The sequence below is a fragment of the Vicia villosa genome, linkage group LG2 (assembly GCF_029867415.1).
Source record: "Vicia villosa cultivar HV-30 ecotype Madison, WI linkage group LG2, Vvil1.0, whole genome shotgun sequence".
NCBI classification, from domain to species: Eukaryota; Viridiplantae; Streptophyta; class Magnoliopsida; order Fabales; family Fabaceae; genus Vicia; species Vicia villosa.
The window spans coordinates 16,264,722-16,288,908 of record NC_081181.1 but is presented as its reverse complement, the minus strand read 5'-3'; the positions used below and the strand labels follow the sequence as shown (position 1 = coordinate 16,288,908).

Sequence of the window (24,187 nt, the reverse complement as noted above, 5' to 3'; positions counted from 1 at the left end):
TCAGTTTTCTTCCATTTAGCGAGTTTGTCGACTGCAACGACAGCCAATTTTGTGATTAGGTGCTCTTCATATCCCTGACCGCGAAACCACATATCGACAACACAAGTCCATATGTTATAGTTAGTCGATCCTATTAGTTTTTCACATGGAATCAACGGAACTTTAGTAAACGAGACAAAATCAGCGCCTCCCATAGCTTCAAGTTAACAAGAACGAGGTTGTTTGTACTGGAGAGAAGATTTTCGCGAGTCGGAAGAAAAAACAGAGACCGGATCTGTGATCAAGGGACAAAACCGAGTGGAAAAAAATCGTGAACAGTGTGGCGCTGTGAACAGTACCACGTTGGTGAACAGTGAGGAAGGTAGTCACGGAGAAAAAAAATAGGCAGTTCGGAATAATGACACAGTTTGCAAAAGAAAATTTCTCACCAGAAGACAGTAGGTCAACCGGATAAAACACGGCGAAGAATTTCCTCTTAGTAGGCTCTAGATACCATGTTGAAATCCGAGAGGCTAAGAGACATTTGAATTAACTGTGTGGTTAGTAAGAACTACGGACACTTTATTATATATAGAGAGAATCCAGGTAATTACATGATATAGTCGATGTGAGACTATTCTATATACAAATATTTTTAAGTTAACACTATATATTTACAAATATCAACAGACATAATCACAAATTTAACTCAAAATCGAATATTTAGAAAAATTAAAATACCACGAATACGATACGTGAACCCGGTACCGGTATTTTATCATTTTAGAAGTACCCGTACTTCAGAGACTATCATCTTTAAAAATTTCTTTCCTGCCTCTTTTATCATCTAGGTCATCTTTGTTATGTCTTCGGTGTTTCGTTTCTCTCGGACTTTTCGTGTTATCTCCATCAAAAACCATTTCTTATCTACATCATGAAATTGTAGCCGGTTATTATTTGAGACATAATCACAGACAGTAAAAGACAAACACATGCAATCAGAAGTACAGACCTCACATTTTGTCCACCACGTTGGGCATTATTGTCCTTCAAGATATATTTTGTGGGTTGTTTCACCGTAGCATCTCCAGTGCAATCCTTAGCAATATGATCTGTGGAACCACATTTGAAGCAACCACCAGCTGCAGTAATAAATTATGGTATTAACATGAAGGGTTAGTTTCAATAGTTAACAACCAAACATTGGCTGGCACTTTGTACAAAGCCATAAAATAAAAGTATAAAACGAATGCTTAGAGTGATATCAGTAGTGATATCATTAGTCATTACCCTTATTATCTTTCCTGTTGTATTGTGACCACAGTTTTGCAACATTTCGACTAAAATCTACATGTATTCTTTGATCGTCAATCAAAGCATTATCCATCTGCAGAACAGGAGGTTGTGAAAGAGAAGAGTTAGAGAAATAAGATTTTTATTCATCTCAGAAATTTTTTATGCATATAAAATTGAAAATACTAAGAATTACAAAAGAAAAGAACAACTCTGCAATCAAAACTGAAACAGGACAACGAAGCAAATAAAACAGGAGCGCAAGAAGCTAAAACACTAGCTAAATTATCATTGGGAAATAAATGCAATATCATGTAAGAAGGATAATGCTAACCAGGAAGATTATGAAGGGGTATACATAAGCTAACCATGGAACTAATAAACCTACAACAACATCAATTGTGTGCATAAAGCAAAACAGTCATTTACTGTCCAGAAAAAGAAAGGCAATACTACTTAGGAAAATGACAGTTCAAGATCTCCAGCATACCTTGAAATATGCCTGCTCACATGCATGTTTGTCTTCAAACTCTGTCATGATGCATAAACATTAGATACCGTTGATTGCATTAACAACAAGAGTAGTTACCCCTTTTACAATTGCAGGGCAAGTTTGGAGAATACAGTCAGTGAGTATTAGCAACTACAAATTCTAAAAAATTGATTATATATTTGATAGAAACCAAATGAAATCAGAAACATTGAGAACAGTTGCTCTGACACATTTTCCATTTATTAATTGGTAACTTCTAACCTAAGGTCAAGCCTAGCTTGCAGAACCAAAGCTCAGAGACTAAATATAGCTCTAAAACCAATATGATCTGGTAAAGTTGACGTTCGGAAAGAGCTTCCTGTTCATACTTAAATTGTACTACTATCTACTGTCACTTTTATACGGAATAAATTGTTTGAATCTTTTCCATCAATGCTGGATGTGCCCTCTATCTTAATCTAGAAGACTTTATATAAATTTATAATGGGTCTCACTCTCACTGTCACCTTTTCTTGGATCCCTCCATGGCGGAAGTTTATAGCACCAAGTTGCTTTTTATTTTAGAGGATTTAGAAGAGGTGGATCACGGAAGATATAGTTTATGGTGGTTAGTTGCTTCTACAATTCTTTGGCGTATTTAGATGAAGTAGAATTCATGCACTTTGAGTTTACGAGTGCTTCTTTATATTCCAAGATGTAATGGTTAGGATAATCTTTGTCTTCATTTCAGAGCCTTATCATGGCTTTTTTAAGAGTTTGTTTGGGAGTTGGATTTTGGAGGGAAAGGTTTTAAGAGTTTATTTGGGAGTTGGATTTTAGAGGATCACTGTGGTGTAGCAAAGGGATAAAGACCAATATAAAGTGAGAAACATGTGAACCATTTAAATAACGGAGAATCACTGTTTCTGCATGAATATAAAATTGCATAAAATTAACACGGATTGTAGACATACACACTGACCTATAAAAGCATAGCATAAACTGTCACCACTATTTTGATCACGGATGATTTCAGCCCTATCATCAAATATTCCAGGTGTTAACAATATGTATATTGCTAAATATAAATGTGTTGACAAGTCAATTGTTCATTATTACTCACGATGATACAGTTCCAAAGCGAGAAAATATTGTATGCAAGTCCTCATCCTATAATTTAGAGAAAATCATTAATAGTTAAGAAAACATTGATTGCTACCTCAGTAGAAATGAAGGATAAAGAAGGAAATGATACAGATCCATGACAGAGCATAAAAGATTACCCACCTCGATCACCGGATTCATTTTAGAGACAAATAGTACATTGTCTGGAGGCTTAACCTCAGCATCAGGAATATCCCCAATCTAAAATGAGGAAGAAAGGGAGTTATACAAACCCATCATAGTTGCATGCAAAATCACCAAGTTCTGAGATTTTTGTGTAACATATACTTACACTCTCAAGCACAACTGCCCTAGAATGTGCTTCCTTTGATCTAATAACCTCTTCCAGCTCTCCTGGGTTTAATTGTTCATCCATAGGCACCCAATCATCTTCAAGCCTGACTTCATCATCAACCTAGTAAAATTGCATCAAGTCGTGACTTTGAAGTTCTAACAGGTGTGCTTACTGAAGACTGTAAAATTGTTCAAGTAGATTTACAGAAGACAAGTTAAGAAAAATGAGGCCAGTGATTTTTTTCAGTTGGCTTCATTCCCAGTACTCACAAGTAATGCTATCATAACAGAAAGGACCACCAATAACAAATAATATAAGCTTAAATTTTGCTTGATTTCAAGCTGCGAAATACAGTTCTACAATCAACCTGTACCTCGTCCTTAGGTTTTCCCTCAGGTGAAGCTTCAGGAATAAACTCAGGTAGCTGAGGAGGATCATCATAAGGATCCTCAAGGATGTAAGTATGCTTGATCCTGTTCAAGTAATTCAAGAAGATGAATACATTGCATTTATCTCAAAAAGACAAACTAAAATGCCACTTTCAATTCACATTTCTTAGTAGTGAAAAAAGAGTATAAACCTAATATTTTTAAATGGTCTTCCCTTTCCATCTGCATAAGCCTCATTTATTCTAGTCAAAGTCTCAAATCCTTCAACTACCTTGCCAAATACCTACAAATATGGCATAGCATAGAAACCAAATAAATAACGACGACATTATAAATAACTTTTTGAGCGGCGTAATTAAATTTACAAAAGTTATCATATCCATCCAAATCCTAAATAATTACAACAACTCAATGTGTGTGATGGTGCTGATATATATAGTGAAAGAATCAAAGTAAGGGAAGGAAGTCTAGAATACTTACAGTGTGCTTTCCATCAAGGTAATCAAGGTCATCACGTAGAGTTATATAGAACTGGAAAAATAAACAGAGTAAAAAAACAATAGTAAGTGAAAATTTATTCGAAAGGGTGAGATAATTACATGTAGATCAAGTAACTGGAAACCAATCATCAAGGTGCCATAAAAAAGCATGTGATACCTGTGAAGCATTCATATTCTCTCCAGCATTTGCCATGGCAACAGTTCCAGTCTTGGAATGCTTTAGATCAATATGAATCTCGTCATTGAAAAACCAAGCTTGATCACCATAAAGGAACCTGAAATAACAAAAGGCCGTTACACAAAATGAGAACCCTAAAAAACGAAATGCAATAAAAGTAAAGGGAATTAGGGTTTGTTACTTGAAGATAGAATCGCCAGCGGTGCCGATTCCAGTTGGATCACCGGTCTGTGCAGTAAAATCCTTTTGAACGGTGTGAAATAGACAGCCATTGTAGTATTTAATCCTAACAACAAGAATGATAAGATGATGATGATTTGAAGAAGAAAAAAATAGTTAGAAAGAGGAATTTAGAGACGAACTTGCAAAGCTTCAAGAAGTTCTTGCAGGTTAAGGGACACTTATAGGTATGCAAATCGATAACCAGGTCCCCTAAACTCGTCACCATAAGCACTGACATCTTGTTTGTTCGACAATAATACAAAGCTCGTGGCAAGAGGGGACACCGCAACGGTGAGTCCGCGACGGCAAATAACCGGCAGTTGACAAGTAACTGACAGTGGGAAGTGGGAGAAAGAGAAATAAAAATAAAAAGAGAAAATATGACAAATAAATGGCGGTAGAGAAACGGAAAGGGAGAAGAAGGGTAGAAAGGTTTAAAATTTCTTTTGCCATGTGTCGTCCATCAGTTTAACAAACAGGAAAAAAACTGAAAATTAAAAAATGGAGCAGATCTCTGAACTCGTTCACGACATATAACATATTAAAGTCTGACTTGGCGCTACACATTAATCATAATTCAAATAATTTTTTTCTTCTCCAAATAATAAATCTAGCATATAATTATTAAGTAAGGATTCCCTCCATTTTTTAAATTCCATTTCTTTTTCATTACTATAGTTTTGTGTGTATATTACACGTATTTCTAAGACATATGATACATATTTACTATTTATTTAATTTTATACATACAAAACTATAGTAATGGGCCCTCAATTTCTTTTTAGGAAATTGAGTGATTCCTTACAATGGTGTCAACAATTGTATTCTTATAAGCTAAAATAGCTCTATCCTAAAAAAAAACGATGGATCGTGCATGTTTTGCAATAGATTTAGATATGTGCTCTCAACAATAGATGAAAGAGGGTCGCCAAAGGTAGGAATCAACCGATCATGTGGTATTTGGACTGTGATATCAACATCGTTGGCATCTCCAATGCTACCATCACCAATTCCCAATATCCATTCGGAAAATGTCATTCTCTCTTCAATATATGTGTTTGTACTTCCATTTGAAGTCTCATGTTTGTAGTTAAGTTAAAGTAAATACTTCATAATAACTCCTAAGATGCGGAAAGTTTATAGTAGAATTTACAATTTCTTGTCTTGTTTCCTTTGAAGTGGCAGGAAGAATCTAACGAAAATTTCCGCCTAACACAACTACTTTTTCATCAAATGGATTTTTTTTTTATAAATTATTTGCAAAGTACAATCAACAACTTCAAAATAATGTTTGTGCTTTATAGGCGCTTCATCTCATATAATTAACTTTGTGGGCTTTGGGTCCAAAGGACAAGTGAATTCATGTTGAATCACCATTTGGCAGGATTACTAGGACTTTGGTTTCTTTCTTGGGCGCGTATATAATAAGCAACATTCGAGTGGAAGAGTTTTCTCTCTTAACTATTGTGTCATGACTTTACAAAATGAGTGATTTTTGCTCCACCAAAATATCTTTGTTTTTGTTGTAGTAGTAGGTTTTGTTTGTTCATTGGTGTTCTTAATGTCCAACTCCTTTATCAAACTAATAATAATATGATTGTAACAAAAAAAAACCTATTAATACGAGTACTGTACATGTAACACTTCTCACACTAAAGTTAAAGTTAAGGTCAGAAGCTTGAGTTGGCCATTTAAGACCGTAATTAATTGTACTAAGCATGTTTGTTTGAGGAGAACCCTACGAGGAGGAATTCAAATCCACTATATATAGTTATAATTTTCCGCATTCATGCATTTGCTACTTTGCAGTCGTTGGATCAAGCTACCGAATACGTAAATGCAGCAAATCTGTTCAGAGCAGGGAATAGTGATCCTATGAGGAGCTTGAGCATGCTTTAGTTTGAAACAATACTCTAGCAATATCCTGTCAACCTTGCTTGAACTAACTTATAATCTAGCAGTTGACAAATGTTTATGCATTTGATTTCCAAGCTGGCAATAGTAATTTTGGGCAAATATTCATAACAATTATTTCTGTTCTGGAAGGCCAAATAGTAGAATACCAGTCAAATTCTAAACAAAATTCTTCGGAAAAAGTTTCACATAATATGAAACCAATCCATAATACGAACCGATCAACAAAGGAAAACAAAAATAGTTCACCTTCTATAATTGCTAACTAGTTCTGTAACAAATCAGATGCAAGAATACGAGAAAAAGTCAATACAATTTTCTAACTATTCCAATGGATCCCCACAAATGGTCCAAGGTATGAAGCCTATAGTAAATTCATATCAACAAAATTTTGCCAAATATAAGCTGGTTTATCAACAGTTCCAAGCCTACACAATAAGATGGCATGACATATATTTGCTGGTTTGAAACTAGAACGTATGAACAGACTATGCTTCTGACTGTATTACTTTGCCTGTTTGAAGTGCATCTTGCAGGAAGCCCACGGCGTTTTCATAGTTCAAGAAGCCCATAAACCAAAATTCATGATTCTCCACGGAGATCACTTGGATGTACTTTTCAGCAGGGTTGGCTGTATTAGATGAAGGATTCACTGCTTTTAGCTCATGTAGGGGAATGACTACCTACAAGCATCACATAATATGCCATATCAACCAAAATATATCACTTGATGCAATATTATTCTAAATCTCACAAAAACAAGAAAAAAAGGGAGAAATATGCTTGATGTTATTATGCAATACTGTTATAGAAAAAATATGCACAAAATGTTTTGTTATAGTAGAACAAGATAAAATGAATGGTGTTAAATAACTAATTTGCATATAAGAAATTGTGGAAATAGAAGATCTTTAGCAAATTGGAATTGTAAGTCACGAAATGCAGAAGCTGAGCTGCCATTGCAGATCTTATTAACTAACAGATAAAACTGAAGCATTTTCCCGTTTTATAGGAATTGCAAATAAATTTAGATGTGTTGTAAGAATTAAGCACAAAAGAAAATTTTTAAACTTTGCATCATTGGGGAAATAACCAAAAGAATCCAACCAAGACCGGGAAACTAAAACTGTGAGAAAGTAAAATTAAAAACCAGAGGGTGATATCTCCGAAACACTATTTATGTTCTACTAAATTTAGTGATGAGTCCTTACATTAATAGTCTACATTACAGTTCAAGATAGCTAACTAACTCTAATGGATGATGCTACAATTGTAATAGTCGCATAACAACTAATAGATAACAGTTACAAAAGCTACCCATTATAATTGTAGCTGAAATCGATGTGGGGCAGAAATAGGGATAGAGGAGAGGGAGAAGGACTGGTTGAGGTTTGAATCTAATCTATGAAGAAAGGGGAAATCGAAACACATTAAACAGGACATCCCTAGAAATGCACACTGCCGTCAGGGGATAAGCATTTTAACCTTATGGGCTATAGAGTATCCAAGAAAAGTACAGTCAATGAAACGAAGTTATAACTTGTTACAACACAGTAAAGGCTAGTATGCACAACAACCACCTTTAGAAAGGTATAGTCAGGGGACTTATGAAATAAATGATTAGCTGCAACATCAATGTTTACAGATGTTGTAAGGATCAATGTTTACAGGTGTAGTAATGAATCAATGACAAGTTAAACTTTTGTAAGGAATGCATGGTTCCGGATGTATAAGGGAATGACTTTGGATGAGTGGATGAGTGGGGGAAATGTAAAGAAACAGATTAAAAGAATTAAGAACCTTGATTTACTGAGGAATTCCATACCAGGACGAGTGCTCAAGAGTCTAGATACATTAGAGAATTAGAGCATGACTCGTAAAATAAGGGAAAGGTTGAAAATTGTGAGAAAGAAAAGGATAGTAAAATGCAGGAGACAAATTCCTGTGGAACTGTGTCTTTCATATTGTATTTAAGGAGTCAGCAGTACAGTTGAAAAAGACTTAAAACAGCCAACTAAATCTTACAGAAGCTGAACTGGGTGTTTTTTAGCATTACATTTTAATGATAAAAATTATCATGTATTTTGATGATAAAAATAACAAAGCTTAAATCTAGTATAGTATACATCTCCTCCTTTAGAACAGTTAAGTCCTTTCAGTCAACCCTGTACTTTACATAATATTTTTTCAGAGCATATATAATAGAGTCTCCACATTCTGTGGTGTAGTTTACACTTTACACAGACAGTTTCAATATATGTCTATCTTGTTTTCTTTCTTTCAAAACATACCAATATGAGCCAAGAAGACTAAACTTCATGACATTTCTCATCATTAACAGTTTCATGAGCTGCTGCTTTACTAAATTTAACATAAAACAGCTCGATTACATCTTCAGGAATCAGAAGCCACTCAGATATATTACACAAAAAAATTGTTATGGAAAATAGCACTTCATGATGCAATGCAAACCTCTCTCATTTCTATGATAGTTTACTGAATGTGTACCTTATAATAACTCCATTCTGTTTTGTCCTCAGATTTGTAGGAAATAGGACTGTCACTAGAATATGCAATCTTAGCTGTAGATATATACAACACTCCCATTACAGGACCAGCTGATGTGGATAGATAGCATGCAAACGAATTCTGAAGCCGTTCTTCTGGAACAGTGTCAAATGTACTCAGAAATATCTTCTCGTATCCACCTTCTGCCAGGACCTTTGTTCCCTGTGCAATTCTTCCCATAGCAGCTTCGGTCATGCTTGGGCTTGTTTTCACTTAAATACGACGTATCATAACAAGCACATTTCAGTTGTTTAGTATAAAAGCTTCATGTGGATAATGAGATAGTGAAAACAAAAGCGTATAAGACTCAAAAGATCCCTCGATGACATGATTGATACAACAGAATGAGCAAAACAATACGCTCAATACACGTACCAGTTCCCATGATGACATTGACAGAAAGGAAATTTCAAATAAATTATATAGTATCAAAGGTCAATGTACAACATAGGATAGTTTGGTACCCTTTCCAAACCCTTAAAATGGCAGTGAAGATTTAAGGGATGAGTACGGATATACCAAATCAAACCAAGAACTAAAAATAGAAAATCACTAAAAGATCATTAACATATGAACACATATCAAAATAACTCAAGAAATCATAGACCCACATACAATCAATACAGAATGGACCACATGATTACAAATTTGCAATTATTCTTCTATAAAGGGATCAGTGATAGTTGAGTCTAATAGTCCCACAACATGACAAACACACAACACACGATATGGAAAATTTTGACAAATACTTTATAAAATCTCTTTACAACTCTAATTGATTGGTTAATCAAAATGCAATACCAGCACCATTCAATTTGCACCTACTTGAAAACAATGAAACAAATAAAGAATAAACAAAGGACAAAATCAACACAGAAAACATACAATGCTGCCAAGTGTTTCCAGCGAGAGTCTCGGCCTTCCGAGTCGCCTCTCCCACCCTCTTCCCCCATCTTCCAAGCACATTGCGTACAGTCACCACCGTCTCTGATCACAACAAACAATTCAATCACACACAAATATATACACATTCCAATTCCACACGCATGCACAAATAAAATGATGAAAAATGATGAGAGACGAAATCAACGGAATCCTTACCCATGACGTTGAACGAAGGAGGAGGTTGAGAGAAAGAAGGAGAAGCGGAATTGAAAGATGAATTGGACTGCGTTCCTTGAGGAGAAGACGTGAACGTGGTTTCGGTAACCAATTCAGGACTCCAATGCACCGATTTCTTCATGCTACCTCCCGATTCGGATCCAGATCCCGATCCCGATCCGGATCCCTTCGCTTCGGCGGAGTCTCCGTTCACGACGTGAGTTTCAATTTCGGTTTTCAGCTTCGGTTGTTCCATGGTGTTCAGTTGAAAGATGGTGGCGGCGCGTGAAAGCGCGTATGAATGTGAAGTTTTGAAGGATTTGTTGGAATTTGGAAATGGAATTTTTTTTGGTTGGGAAGAAGAAGAAGAAGGAAAGGAAAGAGAGAGGATTGGTTGAATGAGTTGGCTTTTTTTAGCGCGAATACCATTTCGGGTGCTTTTTAGTTCATGAACTTTCAAGGGTACGGGAGGAATTTTTATGAAATTTAATATTAAAAAAACAATTTGCAAATATTTAAAAAATAAGACCATTTCTTAACCGAGGCCATGGCCTACATAGACACCACTCAATTGATAAAATTGTCATCGTCCTCAGTATTTCCATAGATGCGTCTCTAAAAGTATTTTTTTTAAAAATTGATTTTTTTGTAGATGGATTTACGGATACAGTTCCGTAAATTGAGATTTTACCAATTAATTGAGAAATTAATTTGAGATTTTTTTTTTTTTTTTTCAAAGAAGGTGAATTCTTATTGAAGATTAGAGTCCACGTGTTTCTAGTGAGAAGGTCTCTAACCTCTCTCTAAAACTTATCGTGATTTTCCCCCAAACTCACCTAGGGTTTGGTTTTTTCACCCAATTTCTGGGTTTTTTTCCCCATTTCACCTGGGTTTCCTTTACGACCAGTTTTCCGTGAACTGTGGCTGTGTGGTTATGATGGAGAGTTGGAAGAATATACCTTTGTCGACGGAGGAGGAACAGGGGGTTACGGTGGAGGTTGAAGAAGCTAGCGGCGAAGAGTTATTCCAGAGAACTCTTGCAGGGAAGTTGTGGACAGAACATAGCTTCAATGTAAGAGCCTTTACCAATACCATGGTGGGTGCGTGGAGATTGAAAAATCCAGTTGAAACACAAGAGCTCAGCAAGAATCTATTTCTGTTTAGGTTCTCTTCTAGGCGAGATCTGGAGTCTGTGATGAGGAATGGTCCGTGGAGCTTTGACAGACATTTGCTGGTCCTGAAGAGAGTTTCAGGGGAGGAACAACCATCAGGCCTCGATATGCATTTCAGTTCTTTTTGGGTCAGGGTCTATGATTTACCTTTGATACTTCGATCTGAGGCGATGGCAAAGAAGCTAGGAGGTATCTTGGGAACTTTCGAGGAGGTGGATTCAAAGGATAATCATAGGAATGGGCGATTTCTCCGACTGAAGGCCAAGGTAGATCTGAAGCAACCTTTGAAGCGGGGCACGGTTGTGCGTTTCAAGGAAAAGAGTTACAGGGTTTTCTTTAAGTATGAGAGATTGCCCACTTTTTGTTTCTGTTGCGGCAGATTGGGGCATCAATTGAAAGATTGTGAGACAATGGGGGACACCGATGAGGAGGGATTCGAAGATATAGATGAACAGGAGTTGTCCTATGGCTTGTGGTTAAGGGCCTCTCCATTGCCAAAAAACTTCGAAGACAAGAACAAGGAGTCAAGTTCTGGTACATGCAGTCGGAGCCTTTTCAATGTGTCTTCGAGTCAGAGCAGATACGAAACGAAAGAAGGCGAAGAGAAAGGTGAGAATGAAGTGGTGCAAGTTAAAGGGCTAACTAAGCAGAACAGCGGGAAACTGATTGTGAGAGAGGAGGACCCAAAAAAACTGAAGGAGATTGAATCCGTTGCAGAATCTTTGGGTGCTGTTGCCATCTCTAATTCAAAGAACAAAAATACTGCAGAGGGACCGAAATCACAACCAAAAGGGAAAAAGTGGAGTAGACAGAAGGTGGGGAAGAAGGCCATGACGAAGAGTCTCAAATGCATGGATACAGCGAAAGGCAAAAGGCAACTGGTGGAGGTAGAAGTTCTTGAAGGCCTTCCGGAAGAGATTGCGGCGCTGGGGAAAAAGAGGAAGCAAGATGAGAACATGAGCGATCAAAACAAACCTGAACCAGAGGTGGTGTTGGTTGGCCAACACCGCCTGGATCAATGAGTATAATTAGTTGGAACTGCCGAGGTTTAGGGAACCCTCGTGCAGTTCGAGCCTTGTTAAGGCTCATCCGTAATGAAAATCCCTCCCTGATTTTTCTTATGGAAACCCGTCTGAAAGAGCAGGAGTTTAGTTCTATTAAGTTTAAAAGTGGTATGGATCAGGCTTTTGTGGTGGATTGTGTGGGAAATGGTAGGGAGAGGGCAGGAGGGATCGCAGTACTTTGGAAGGAGGGTATGAGGCTTACTATGGTGTCGTTCTCCATAAACCATTTCTGTGCGTCTATTGCGGAGGAGGAAGAGGATATGCCATGGTTCATAACTGGGGTGTATGGTTTTCCTGAGGAGGTTAATAAACGAAACACATGGAGTCTGGTGAGACAAGTTTTTAGGGAGGTGGGTCATAAGTGGATTTGTTTCGGGGATTTCAACGATATTTTGTCAGCAGCTGAGAAACGTGGAGGTAATGCTAGGTCCTTTTCTCAGTTTGATTGGGGACGCCAGGCTATTGATTACTGTGGTTTGTTGGATGTGGGCTTTGAAGGATATCCTTTCACATGGTCTAATGGGAGAGTGGGGGAAAATAATATTCAGTGTCGTCTAGACCGGTGTTTTGCTTCGAGTGGAGGTATGGCCCATTTTGACCCGATAAAAGTTACTCATCTTTCTCGGTATGGTTCTGACCACGCTGCCATTAAAATTGTGCTGGAGAGTGTTCAAAGGAAGGAGCAGAACCTAAAGCAATACATTTTTAGGTTTGAAGACTCGTGGACAAGAGATTCGAGATGCGAGGGTATGGTTAAGGAATTGTGGAGGTCTCCTGAGGTTAATGGCTATGCGAAGCTAAAGCTAATGGCGAATCTTTCTGACGAGTTTAAAGAATATAGAAGGTCCAACGTGAAATCGGAATTGAACCGTATTGAAAATATGTTAAAAGAAGATAAGTGTTGGGATTCTTCTGATCAGGAGGTAGCGAGGTACAAAGCACTGGAGTCTCAGAGAGCAAAATTGCTGAGAACGGAGGAAGTAATATGGAGACAGCGTAGTAGAGCTATTTGGCTGAAGGAGGGGGATAGGAACACCAAGTTTTTCCATAGGAAAGCTGACCAGCGGAGAAAAACTAATTCCATAAGTAAGCTTAAAGATCCCGAAGGTAAGTGGTGGACAGGAAGGATACATTGTGAGAAAATCTTGAAGGAGTATTTTGTGGATTTATTTAGATCCTCGCAGCCTTCTGATATAGAGGAAACCTGTGAGGTGGTGAGGAACAAAGTTAGTGATATTCAGCGACGCAGTATCAGTGGGGATTTCTCAGAGAAGGAAGTTGTAGAGGCGTTATTCCAAATGCACCCGCTGAAAGCACCAGGTCCAGACGGGCTGCCAGCCCTCTTTTTCCAGAAATATTGGCATGTGGTGGGCAATGATGTGAAGAAAATGGTGCTGCAAGTCCTGAACCAGGGGGCTGACCCTTCCGAATTCAATCAGACGTTCATTGTTCTTATCCCTAAGTGCAAGAAACCAAGGTCTCCAAAGGAATTCCGCCCAATAAGCTTGTGCAACGTGGTGATGAAGATAGTTTCCAAAACCATTGCTAATAGGCTAAAAAGTCTTCTTCCGGAGATAATTGATATTGAGCAAAGTGCCTTTGTGGGGGGTAGGCTTATCTCGGATAACGCACTAGTGGCTATGGAGTGCTTCCATTGGATGAAGAAGAAAAGGAAAGGGAAGAAAGGGGTGATGGCTCTGAAGCTTGATATGGCTAAGGCGTACGATAGAGTCGAATGGAGGTTTGTTGAAGGGGTCCTTAGTTCGATGGGGTTTCCACAGAATCTGGTGTCAACGATTATGCGCTGTATTTCAACGGTGTCCTACCAAATCATGTTCAATGGTCAGCCGGGGCAGAGATTTTTTCCGGAGAGGGGTCTCCGCCAAGGGGACCCTCTCTCACCTTACCTGTTTGTTCTTTGTGCAGATGTGCTATCGGGCTTACTGAGAAGAGAAGTATCGAAAGGAGGTTTACATGGAATCCAAGTGGCGAGAAGAGCTCCTAAAATCTCTCACCTGTTTTTTGCAGATGACAGCCTGCTGTTTACTCGAGCCAATGTGGGGGAAGCGGAAAAGGTGATGGATGTTCTTGCTGTATATCAAAAATCTTCAGGACAAATGGTGAACCTCGACAAATCCGAAGCCTCCTTCAGTCGAAATGTGCGAGATGAAGTCAAAGATATGATCCGTAGTAGGATGGGAGTTAAGACAGTTAATGATCACTCAAAATACCTGGGCCTGCCAGTGGTTTTGGGGCGGTCCAAAAAGGAGGTTTTCGCGTTGGTTGTAGATCGCATTTGGAAAAAGATGAAAGGCTGGAAGGAGGGTTTTCTTTCCAATGCAGGGAGGGAGGTCCTAATAAAAGCGGTTGCGCAAGCAATTCCCACATACATTATGTGTTGTTTCAAAATTCCCGCCGGCGTGTGTTTGGAGATAGAAAGGCTGCTGGCGAGGTTTTGGTGGGGGGCTAAGGAAGGGGAAAGGAAGTTACATTGGACCTCATGGGACAAATTGTCGGATGCTAAAGCTATAGGTGGTATGGGATTTAGGGGTATTGAGGATTTCAATTTGAGTTTGTTGGGTAAACAGTTCTGGCGCATCTTAAATGGAGAATCACCTCTGTTGAGTAAGGTTTGGAAGAGTAGATACTTTCCAAATAGTGAGGTCCAGGAAGCCGCTTTGGGATACTCACCTAGCTATGCGTGGAGGAGCGTTTTAAGTTCGAAGGAGTTGGTGCTGAGAGGGTCTAGATGGAGGATTGGAGATGGGAGGAGTGTTAGAATTTGGGTGGATAATTGGATTCCCGATAACCCGGGCCTTAAGATTCTTGGAAGACCGAACGTGCTTGAAGCTAGTGCTAAGGTGGAGGCTCTTATCGATAAGGATCTCAATAGATGGAACGCTGCCCTGGTTAATCAATGTTTTGGCCCTCAAGAAGCTCTTCAAGTGTGTAGTATCCCATTGCCCTTGCGGAGTACGTGCGACAGTCTAGTTTGGCATTTCGAAAAGAATGGTATGTACTCTACTCGGTCTGCATATCACCTTCTGCGTGCAGAGAGAGTAGCTAAAAACGCTGGACCCTCGAGTAGACCTTTTGAAGGATTGTGGAAAAAGATATGGAGGGTACCGATTCAGAATAGATTCAGGAACTTTCTTTGGAGACTTGGTAGAAATCTGTTGCCAACAAGAGATAATTTGGCGAAGAAAGGTATGTCAATTGATACTTTTTGTCCTTTTTGTAACTGCTGCCCTGAATCTATTGTCCATCTTTTTCTCCGTTGCGATCTCGCTAGAGCTGTTTGGTTTGTTTCTCCCTTGGGATATCGTGTGCCGGATTCTATGGAATTCATGGAGTGGATGGAGAAAGGGCTGGATACGCAGGATGTGTGGGCTGTCCAGGTTTTTGGCGCCACTTTGTGGGCTATTTGGAATGCTAGAAACAGGCTGGTGTTTCGTAATGAACATGCTGGTCCGGAGCGAGTGGTACAAATAGCGGTAAACGTGGTGAATGATTTCAATGGTGCCAATCCAGGTCTGAGGTTTAGAAAGAAAATGGTCATTGATGAAAACCGAGGGAAGTGTATTGCTGGATATCATTCTGTGCAGGTAGATGCAGGAAGATTCTCAGACGGGACTGTTGTTCTTGGGTGTGTGGTTAGAAATTTCGCCAATGAGGTAGTGTGGGCTGCCTGTCAGCGTCAACAGTCGAGTGCTAGTGTTACCGTGGCGGAAGCCTTAGCCATTAGGTGGGGTTTACAGCTTGCCCAAGAATTGAAGTTGGATAGGATTATGCTTCTTTCCGATGCCCTTAATGTGATCAATTGCATCCATGGTCTGAGTGTTCTTGAAGAGATCAAAGTAGTGGCGGATGATTGCAGCTTGTTAGTTAGAAATTTTACTGATGCTGTTATCATGTTTGTTGGTAGAAAGCAGGTGACTGATGCTCACCTGTTGGTAGGAATTGGGAATGTTGTAGGTTCTAGAAATTGGAATGGTTTTATGCCGTCCTTGGATAATGATTGTAATGTTGTTTTTGCCTCAGGTGCTTAATGTATTCACCTCTTTAAATCAAAAAAAAAAAAAATTTTGAGATTTTTTCAATTAATTTGTAACTTAATTTGGGATTTATCCAATTAATTAGGAAAATCCCAAATTTCACTGTGTTTTAACGATTAAGTAGATGTTATCAAAGTTAATTAATTAGAGATTTTTCCAATTAATTGGGAAAATCTCACATTAACTTACAAATTAATGGAGAAAATCCAAAATTCTCAAATTCACGTATAGGACATGTTTTATGTTCCTTGATGATGTACTCAGACAAATTACCCTATACGGGAAAGTCATTGATTGTACAAAACAACATGGCACGTAGCTTAAAGTTATCATTTGTATACACATCATCAACATCAACATTTTCCTCCCACAAAAGTCTTAAATCTTCAATCAATAGCGTCAAATAAACATCTATGTCGTTCTTTTATTATCCTAGACCCGTAATCATCATTGATTGCATCATATATTTGCGATTCATGCATAACCATGGAGATAGGTTATAAATTATGAGAAGAAAAGGGCATGATGTATGACTAGTACCCAAATTACTAAATGGGTTCATTTCGTCGGTGGCAAGTTCAAGCCTAAGGTTCCTCGATTCAAGGGCAAAATCAGGAAATAAGAAATCAATTTTCTTCCATTGCAATGAATCAACTACATGGCAAATTTTTCCATCACACACTTTTTCATCTGCATGTCATCAAGTATTCTTTGTGTCATTAACATTAGCAAACAATCTCTTGAACCTTGAAATTATTGGTAGGTACTAGGTACCACATCACCTTGGAAGGAACACCCTTCTTAGTTACATCATCATCGTCATCAATACCAATGTCCTTATGCTTGCGCGTGACTCCCCACACCTCGGACACTCCTTAAGTTTCCAAACTCTTTCCTATATAAGATGCAATCATTATGACATGCATGTATTTTGACATAGTCCAAACCCATTGGACACAATATCTTTTTGGCCTCATAACTACAGTTCGACAATGTGTTACCTTCGGGAAGCATTTCTTTCAACAATTTAAGTAATTCAGTAAAACTTTTATCCGTCCACCCACCTCTTGCCTTAAGATTAAATAATCTTAACACAACTAACATTCTTGTAAAACTTTTACATCCCGGATACAACAAATCTTTCATGTCTCTTTGCAAAGTCTCTAGCACATTAGTTTTCTTAAAAACATCTACTCCAATATCACGAATCTTGTCTTCTAGAGTATCATTCATAAATTCACCATCTGAAAATTGTATGTGACTAAGGTCTCTTTTTTGTCAATTCACCATGCCATATCCATTTCGTGTAATTTTGAATAATTTCATCTCAACCTAAATGATTGAATATATCTTACTTTGGATGTTTTTTCATATTAAAGCAATTTTTACAAGGACACCAAAAAATCTCATTATTATTATTATTATTATTAGGAAGATTTTTCTAGTGAAATCAAGAAATTGTAACACTCCATTCTCATACTCTTTACTTAATCTATTGGCTTTCATCCCACTATGACCCATTATCACAAAGCTTTTGAAAATAAAAATAAAGCCAACAAAATAGTGAACAACAAGATAATCTCCAAATAATAACAACAACAATGACAGCGGCAACAACAACAAGTACAACAACAAGAACAACAACAACAACAAATAACAACAACAATAATGGAGACCAACAACAACAGTATAATTGCGAACATCAACAAGTATATACCGGAAATGTGATGAGAGACTAAATGAAAGTGTTGGTTCTTTCGTTCTTCCTTCCTTCTTGGAGAAGAATGATATTCTTTCGTTGGTTGGAGAAGAATGACGTTCTTTCGTTCGCTAGGGTTCAAATAGTGAATGAGTTAGACTTAAAATTAACTCTGAGGGAATAAAAATTTAGAGAGTTTTTTCCCAGTTTTACTAAAAATTGAGGGAATATATTCGACGTAAAATATAAAAAAATAAATAATAAAGGCACATTTTTTTTTCAAAATGAATAAAAAATTAAAGAGTTTTCATTTTGGTTTATTTAAAAACCGAAGGATAATATCCGACGTAAAATCTATAAAACATAAAGGCACTTTTTCGCTTATAAATAAGACATAAAATTGCACGAGTTGGGAATTGAAGCTCAAACCCTGAGCAACTATTTATGTCGGTTCTTCCAATCGAGAAAAAAGATTGACTTTTTTTTAATAAAACATAGCGCTCCCAATACCTATACCCTCGACTTTTTATTGTTTGAGGTGAAAGCTTTGTCATAAAAAATAATATTTATAGTAGTGGAAGAAGGAACTCACGATTATCAAACATTATAAGTTTGTTCAAGCAATATCATGGACCTTACAAATCTTATTGTCACCAAAGAGAACTACTTCACCTTACTCCAACTTCAAAATTTCAAATAGTATACAATTTTTAAAAAAATTAATAATAATATCAAATTACTTTTTATTTTGTATTTTACTATATAAAAGTAATTTAAAATTATTAATGAATAATAATAACAATAATTATAATAATAATAATAATAATAATAATAATAATAATAATAATAATAATAATAATAATCATAATATCAAATTACTTTTTATTTTGTATTTTACTATATAAAAGTAATTTAAAATTATTAATGAATAATAATAACAATAACAATAACTATAATAATAATAATAATAATAATAATAATAATAATAATAATAATAATAATAATAATAATAATAATAATAATAATAATAATATTAATAATATTAATATATAAATCGTGAGTTGCACGATTAGGCCATCTAGTACTACAAAACTAAAATACGAAATAAAGTGAAAAAATAAACTATGCATAAGCTTCTTCATCCTCTCTCACATGTGAAGTTCCATTAATTAATTTTTATGATCATATCGAAAATATCCTGCATACGTACATATGTACAAAATGAAAAAAAAAATCAGTGGTGATATATCTTACATCATATTAAAGATATTAAAGGTACGAGGCATAAGTATATGAAAAGAATAATAGAATTTTTTAGGAGAAAAAAACTAATGTAAGATATAATTATTTTTCAACTTAACTGGTAACACAATTACACATTCCAAACATGCATGCTGCAATTCGACCAGGACGACAATAGTCCCATGGACAATCCATGTCCAATTTACACCATTTTACTATGATGTAAAACAAGAAAACAAAATGAAAATTAATGATGGAAATACAAATTTGTGTATAAGATAATAATAAAAAATTAAATATGATGATAAAAAGCTTACTAGCAAGTTGGGTTACTACAAAATATGGAAAGGAAAATAAGATCATAATATAAACAAAATGGATAAACTTAGTCATATTTTTTTCTCCTTTGTATATAACAAGTAAAAAAAAGTATTTGATCACTTTATAATGTAAAAAACTCTATCTACATCAACAACAAAAGAATATATTTGTGTTATGTTAGCTTCTATTTTTTAATATATATTTTTTAGTAGAAAACTCTTCCTAAAAGTCGGATCTTTATTAAATATTATCAAAACACAACTAAAGTATATGTCATCAAAGTCATTGTATGAATAAAATTGTTAGTTGGCCTTTGCAAAATAAATAAATGATAAACTTGATAGTTTTAATCTTATTTTTTCTACCAAAAAATAATTCAAATATAAAATGCTTAATTATTTTATTATGCAAACAACTCACTTATTTCTTTGAGTACTTATTTAGTTCACTCAATTGACAACTAGATCTTAATAGAGGTTTCACATTAAATTCTTTATGGTTTTAGAATTTATTACATTTTCCTTCAAACTATTTATGCTCGCGTCTATTAACGGACATAAATTTTAAATAAGTTTCTGATCGTACCTGATCAGAAGAATCGTCACGTGCAGCTGAATCTGGCTTGAAGAGCAAGATGGGGGGTAACTGCAAGGTCCTCCGATGCTAAAGTCAGTAGCTATCAGAGAATGAAGGTTTTAGAAGTGAAGAAGATAATACCTGACCCTCTAGTAGAAGAGGGTATTTATAGCCCCCAGCGCTGGGCCAAGATCTCCTAATTGGGCCAAATCTAGTTGGAGGCCCACGTGCTAGGAGACTGCCATAACAACCTCTGCTAGGGCTGAGTCAGCAGGTGACTCACGTTCTGGGTGAGCGCGGCGTAGGATTCGGAGGAGGTTGACCGGATCCTTCGCTGAAGCGTGCCACGTGGTTTTCGTGCTTGACTGATTCGCAACGGTAATCAAGCAAATGGGCCCAAACGTACTGGGCCTGCTCGGCTAAAGCGGAGAGGTGGGCCTGCTCGGCCCGGTCCAAAACAGGAGCCCCCCAAGTCGTTAGTCTTATGGGAGTGACAACTTTAACCAAGAGGCTGACCGAGCACGCGTATGAACGTTTGCGCCCAACTGGAGTCTCCTCGGATGTTTGGGCTCGCGGGAAGCGGAGTTGCTGCCGAGATGTAAAGACCAAAGAAGTTATTGGTTTGAGTTCAGAGTCTTGCCGAGGAGGTGACACGTTTTGGGTTAGTCTTGTCAGAGGTTTGATTGACAGGTGGCGACTGCAGGGAATGTCATTATTGCAGCGCCGTTTTTGGTGTAGGCGCTGACTGTGCCGTTTGGGCTTCCCAAGGCACTTTATGGCACTTCGCGCTTTCCCATGCTTTAAGCTGCCTTCAGGGTGTAGGTAATGATTGCGCCTCCTAGGCTATCTAGGTCATCATGGCACCCTTTGGCCTCCTTCCTCTATATAAAGAATGAGAAGATCACTCATTTGTTACGTAGAATTTTAAAAACTCCCAAGATTTGCTCACAAGCTATCCTGTTCGTTGCGTGCATTTCTCCTTCGCTTTCTCAAGTAAGCTCCTCGTCTCCTCCCTTGTGTTTATTTAAGTTTTACGCTCTGGTTTTGAGTGCGGCGAGCAAGATTTATGAGTGCGGCGAGCAAGGTTTATGAGTGTGCCGAATAGACTTAGGAGATTGTTATCTTTTCATATGCGTTTGCCGAATGGGACTTGAGCACGCCGAGCGAGAATAGTTGAGTGAGTCGACCAGCGTATGCATTTGACGCGGAGAGCTTAAATGTGATGAGTGAAGTCCGTCGCGTGCCTCGATTAGGATATGAATTTGCTGGGGAGTTGGACATGTTCGCCGACCATGGTTTAGGGTGGTCCTTGTATCGCGCGAGCACGTTTTCTTAATGTAATTTGACAGACCCGGGGGGGTGTCTTGGATGTTGGTCGTAGACGAGAAACTTTCCTCCCTCGCCCTCCTCGCCCTTTCACTTGACTTGCGGTGGAAGGGTGGATTTGACAAGTCGAATTCACTGTTTCCTCTGCTTTTCAGGTAAATGGCTGACGAAAACAAGGATGATATTGTCTTCGACGTGTCTGACGGGGACGAAGCAATTGGTTGCTCGCAGCCAGAGGAGGTTCCAGTTGTCGATACTTCCCCGAGGAAGCTTGAAGAATGGGTGGCCGTTGCTCCGAGGACAATCGTCTCGCACTTTACGACGCATCCTAAGGAGGCCTTTAACGTCCTCGAAGACCTTGGGCCGGATGCGGAGCCCTCCTGGGGTGCGTTCATCCCTAAGTCTCACCAGAGGGTGTGCTCGGCTTTCCCCGGTCCTCGGTTTGCCATGTATGAGTTTGTTTTCAAGGAGGTCGGGTTGAGGCTCCCCTTCACACATCTGCAGCGAAGTGTTTTCCGGTGGTTACGTTTATGCCCGTCTCAACTCCATCCCAATGCTTTCGCATTTCTAAGGGCTTTCGAAATCGTGTGCAGCTTCCTGGAGGTCGAGGCGACTCTGCCCCTCTTTTTCAAAGTGTTTCACCTTCAGAGGCTGCGCGATTGGGATGGCAAGTGGAGTTGGGTGTCTTTTAAGCAGCCGAAGAAGCTGTTTGCTATTTACCAAGACTCCGTCAAGCATTTTAAGGGTCGATATTTTATTGTTAAGCCGCTCACCCCAGGGGCCGAGGATAATTTATTTGAGATCTGTGAATATGTCGAGGACGGGGTGAAGAAAGTGGGTTCTGCTGCTCGGTTCCCGTTGGAGTGGCAATACAACCATTTCGAAAATGGGACCGACTTCTACATTTTTCGGGACGATGACTTAAACGAGCGCGATACAGCGGGGTATAAGAGGCTCGTCAACTTTGTGGATGGGTTTAGGCCGGCGGTATGCACGTGGCCCAATGGGGATCTCATAGTCGAGGAAGATGGGGGTCCTATGCTCGAGCCCCGTCACATCAACACCAAGGCTATCCTCGAGTGCGGGGACTATGGGGATGCGATGATTTTACTTGGTGAGGAAATTATTTCTTTTGCCTGAGTTACGTTCCTTCGTTGCTGATTTATTCTGTTTTGCAGGACAAATGGCCGACTTGCATGACAAGATCGTGAAGATGAGGGCAAAGAACAAGGGGGCTACCAAGGTGACCGTGAAGAGGACTCGAGTCGAGGAGGTCAAAGCGGCTGTTGCGGCCGCTCCTGATGGGGGTTCTCCTTCGTCGGTTAGGACGGTGTCGGGTGGTTCCCCGACCGGGAAGAAGCAAAGGACTGAGGGGGAACCTGAGCTTCGTCCTCTCATCAATGACAACCCCTCCGACGACGACATAGTGCTGCCCTCTTGTACTTTGCATCGGGGAATCTTCTCGAGGAAGAATGTGTTGCTCAAGCGCGAGGAGGTGAGGCACATAGTCAGACGGGACAGGGTGGCTCGAGATAACGACTTGTCCGAGGATCTCGAGGGAATGATGAGGGTGGCCGCCTTGGCTTTGGCCTTAAATGCTCAAAGGGTCTGTCCCCAGAAGGATTACGACGCTCTGCTGCTCAAACACAAAAAGCTGGAGCATGAGTTTGAAAATTATAGGGACAAGTATGAGATCCAAAAAGGCATCATCGAGGACCTCTGCAAGGCGCAGGACAGAATCAGGGTCTTGGAAGCCGAGGAGAAAAGGCTGCGGGAGCGGGTTGCCGACCTGGAAAAATCTCACCTCCCTGCTGCTGAAGAGGACGAAGACGAGAAGGCTTTGGTGACTCGTTCTCAGCTTTTAGGCAAGGTGAGGGAGTTGGAGGTCGACTGCGTTGCTACCCTAGGGGTTGGATTCAGGGCCGCCGTGGATCAACTGAAGGTCCTCAACCCGCACTTGGTGACGAGGGGGATCGGTCCGTACAACAAGGTCGTGAATGGACGTATCAAATCGAACCCCGAGTTTGAGGATTGGGAAGACGATCAGGATGCCCAGGGCGAAGACGACGGGGCCAAGGATGTTGGTGATGTTTGATCTTTTCTTTCCTTTCTGGCCTGCGCGCCAAGATGTTTTGTGGCCTGCGTGCCAATGTTGTTTGTTGGGCTGTGCACGAATAATTTTTTGGGGCCTGCGTGCCCGTTATTTTTGTAACACTTGGATATCACCGGCCAATTTGGTCGGTCTTTAATGCTTTACTGTCTTTTATTTTCTTTGGTGCGTGTTTTAAGATGTTTATTGTTGCATGTTTATTGATGCAGATATTTGAGCCCGGGTTACGTTTAATCCGGGGAGATATTCCAACACTTAGGAATATTTCTCTTTTGGAGTTTTTAGACTGTGCTCGGCCTAGATTGTTTCCCGGGTGTGTGGGGTACGACCCGGTTGCGCAGAGCAGGTGTGCGCTATAAGCGAGCGCGAGGCCGTGGTCGGGGCCAATTGCTCGCGGCGTGAATGGTCCCATCGCGAGCTGGGGTTCTGCCATGCAGGTACTGCCACGGTGGGTCTAGGTGTAGAGTCCCCCGTGCAGTCGGTCCTGTCCCTTGGTAGGGAGTCCCGACGGTCGTTGTCGTGGAGTGCTCGCGTTCGTACCATGACG

General features: G+C 39.1%; 2 protein-coding genes and 1 long non-coding RNA gene across 5 annotated transcripts; all 3 read right to left on the bottom strand.

Annotated features, from left to right (window-relative positions):
* Window positions 1-539: 539 nt before the first annotated feature.
* On the bottom strand, window positions 540-4,993 carry LOC131649371 (peptidyl-prolyl cis-trans isomerase CYP59). 3 transcript variants are annotated; one of them, XM_058919132.1, is made up of 14 exons: window positions 4,633-4,991; window positions 4,452-4,556; window positions 4,250-4,367; window positions 4,073-4,123; window positions 3,784-3,875; window positions 3,577-3,676; window positions 3,201-3,323; window positions 3,032-3,109; window positions 2,868-2,914; window positions 2,727-2,782; window positions 1,763-1,803; window positions 1,270-1,366; window positions 997-1,121; window positions 540-906 (listed from the first exon to the last, which is right to left on the bottom strand). In XM_058919132.1, the coding sequence occupies exons 1-14, from the start codon at window positions 4,728-4,730 to the stop codon at window positions 889-891; spliced, it is 1,149 nt and encodes a 382-aa protein (XP_058775115.1). In that variant the 5' UTR covers window positions 4,731-4,991; the 3' UTR covers window positions 540-888. The 3 variants fall into 3 exon arrangements, 2 of the variants coding, with proteins under 2 accessions (XP_058775115.1, XP_058775116.1); XM_058919133.1 differs by having other exon boundaries at window positions 992-1,121; window positions 4,633-4,990; XR_009298204.1 differs by lacking the exon at window positions 540-906 and adding an exon at window positions 1,607-1,656 and having other exon boundaries at window positions 1,105-1,121; window positions 4,633-4,993.
* Window positions 4,994-6,636: 1,643 nt separating this feature from the next.
* Window positions 6,637-10,512, bottom strand: LOC131649368 (GLABRA2 expression modulator-like). Its single transcript, XM_058919130.1, has 4 exons — window positions 10,076-10,512; window positions 9,860-9,961; window positions 8,915-9,186; window positions 6,637-7,089 (listed from the first exon to the last, which is right to left on the bottom strand). The coding sequence occupies exons 1-4, from the start codon at window positions 10,329-10,331 to the stop codon at window positions 6,895-6,897; spliced, it is 825 nt and encodes a 274-aa protein (XP_058775113.1). The 5' UTR covers window positions 10,332-10,512; the 3' UTR covers window positions 6,637-6,894.
* Window positions 10,513-19,136: 8,624 nt separating this feature from the next.
* On the bottom strand, window positions 19,137-19,747 carry LOC131645951 (uncharacterized). The gene is made up of 3 exons (XR_009297235.1): window positions 19,625-19,747; window positions 19,427-19,522; window positions 19,137-19,263 (listed from the first exon to the last, which is right to left on the bottom strand). It is a non-coding gene; the product is annotated as an uncharacterized LOC131645951 (long non-coding RNA).
* Between the last annotated feature and the right edge of the window lie 4,440 nt (window positions 19,748-24,187).

Coding starts and splice junctions, on each gene's coding strand:
- LOC131649371 (XM_058919132.1), bottom strand. CDS start 4,730: ATGTCAGTGCTTATGGTGACGAGTTTAGGGGACCTGGTTATCGATTTG. Junction 4,368..4,451: donor GCTGGCGATTCTATCTTCAA/GTAACAAACCCT, acceptor TTGTTATTTCAG/GTTCCTTTATGGTGATCAAG. Junction 1,804..2,726: donor TTTATGCTATGCTTTTATAG/GTCAGTGTGTAT, acceptor GCATCATGACAG/AGTTTGAAGACAAACATGCA.
- LOC131649368 (XM_058919130.1), bottom strand. CDS start 10,331: ATGGAACAACCGAAGCTGAAAACCGAAATTGAAACTCACGTCGTGAAC. Junction 9,962..10,075: donor TCCTTCGTTCAACGTCATGG/GTAAGGATTCCG, acceptor TGTTGTGATCAG/AGACGGTGGTGACTGTACGC. Junction 9,187..9,859: donor TGGAAACACTTGGCAGCATT/GTATGTTTTCTG, acceptor GTCGTATTTAAG/TGAAAACAAGCCCAAGCATG.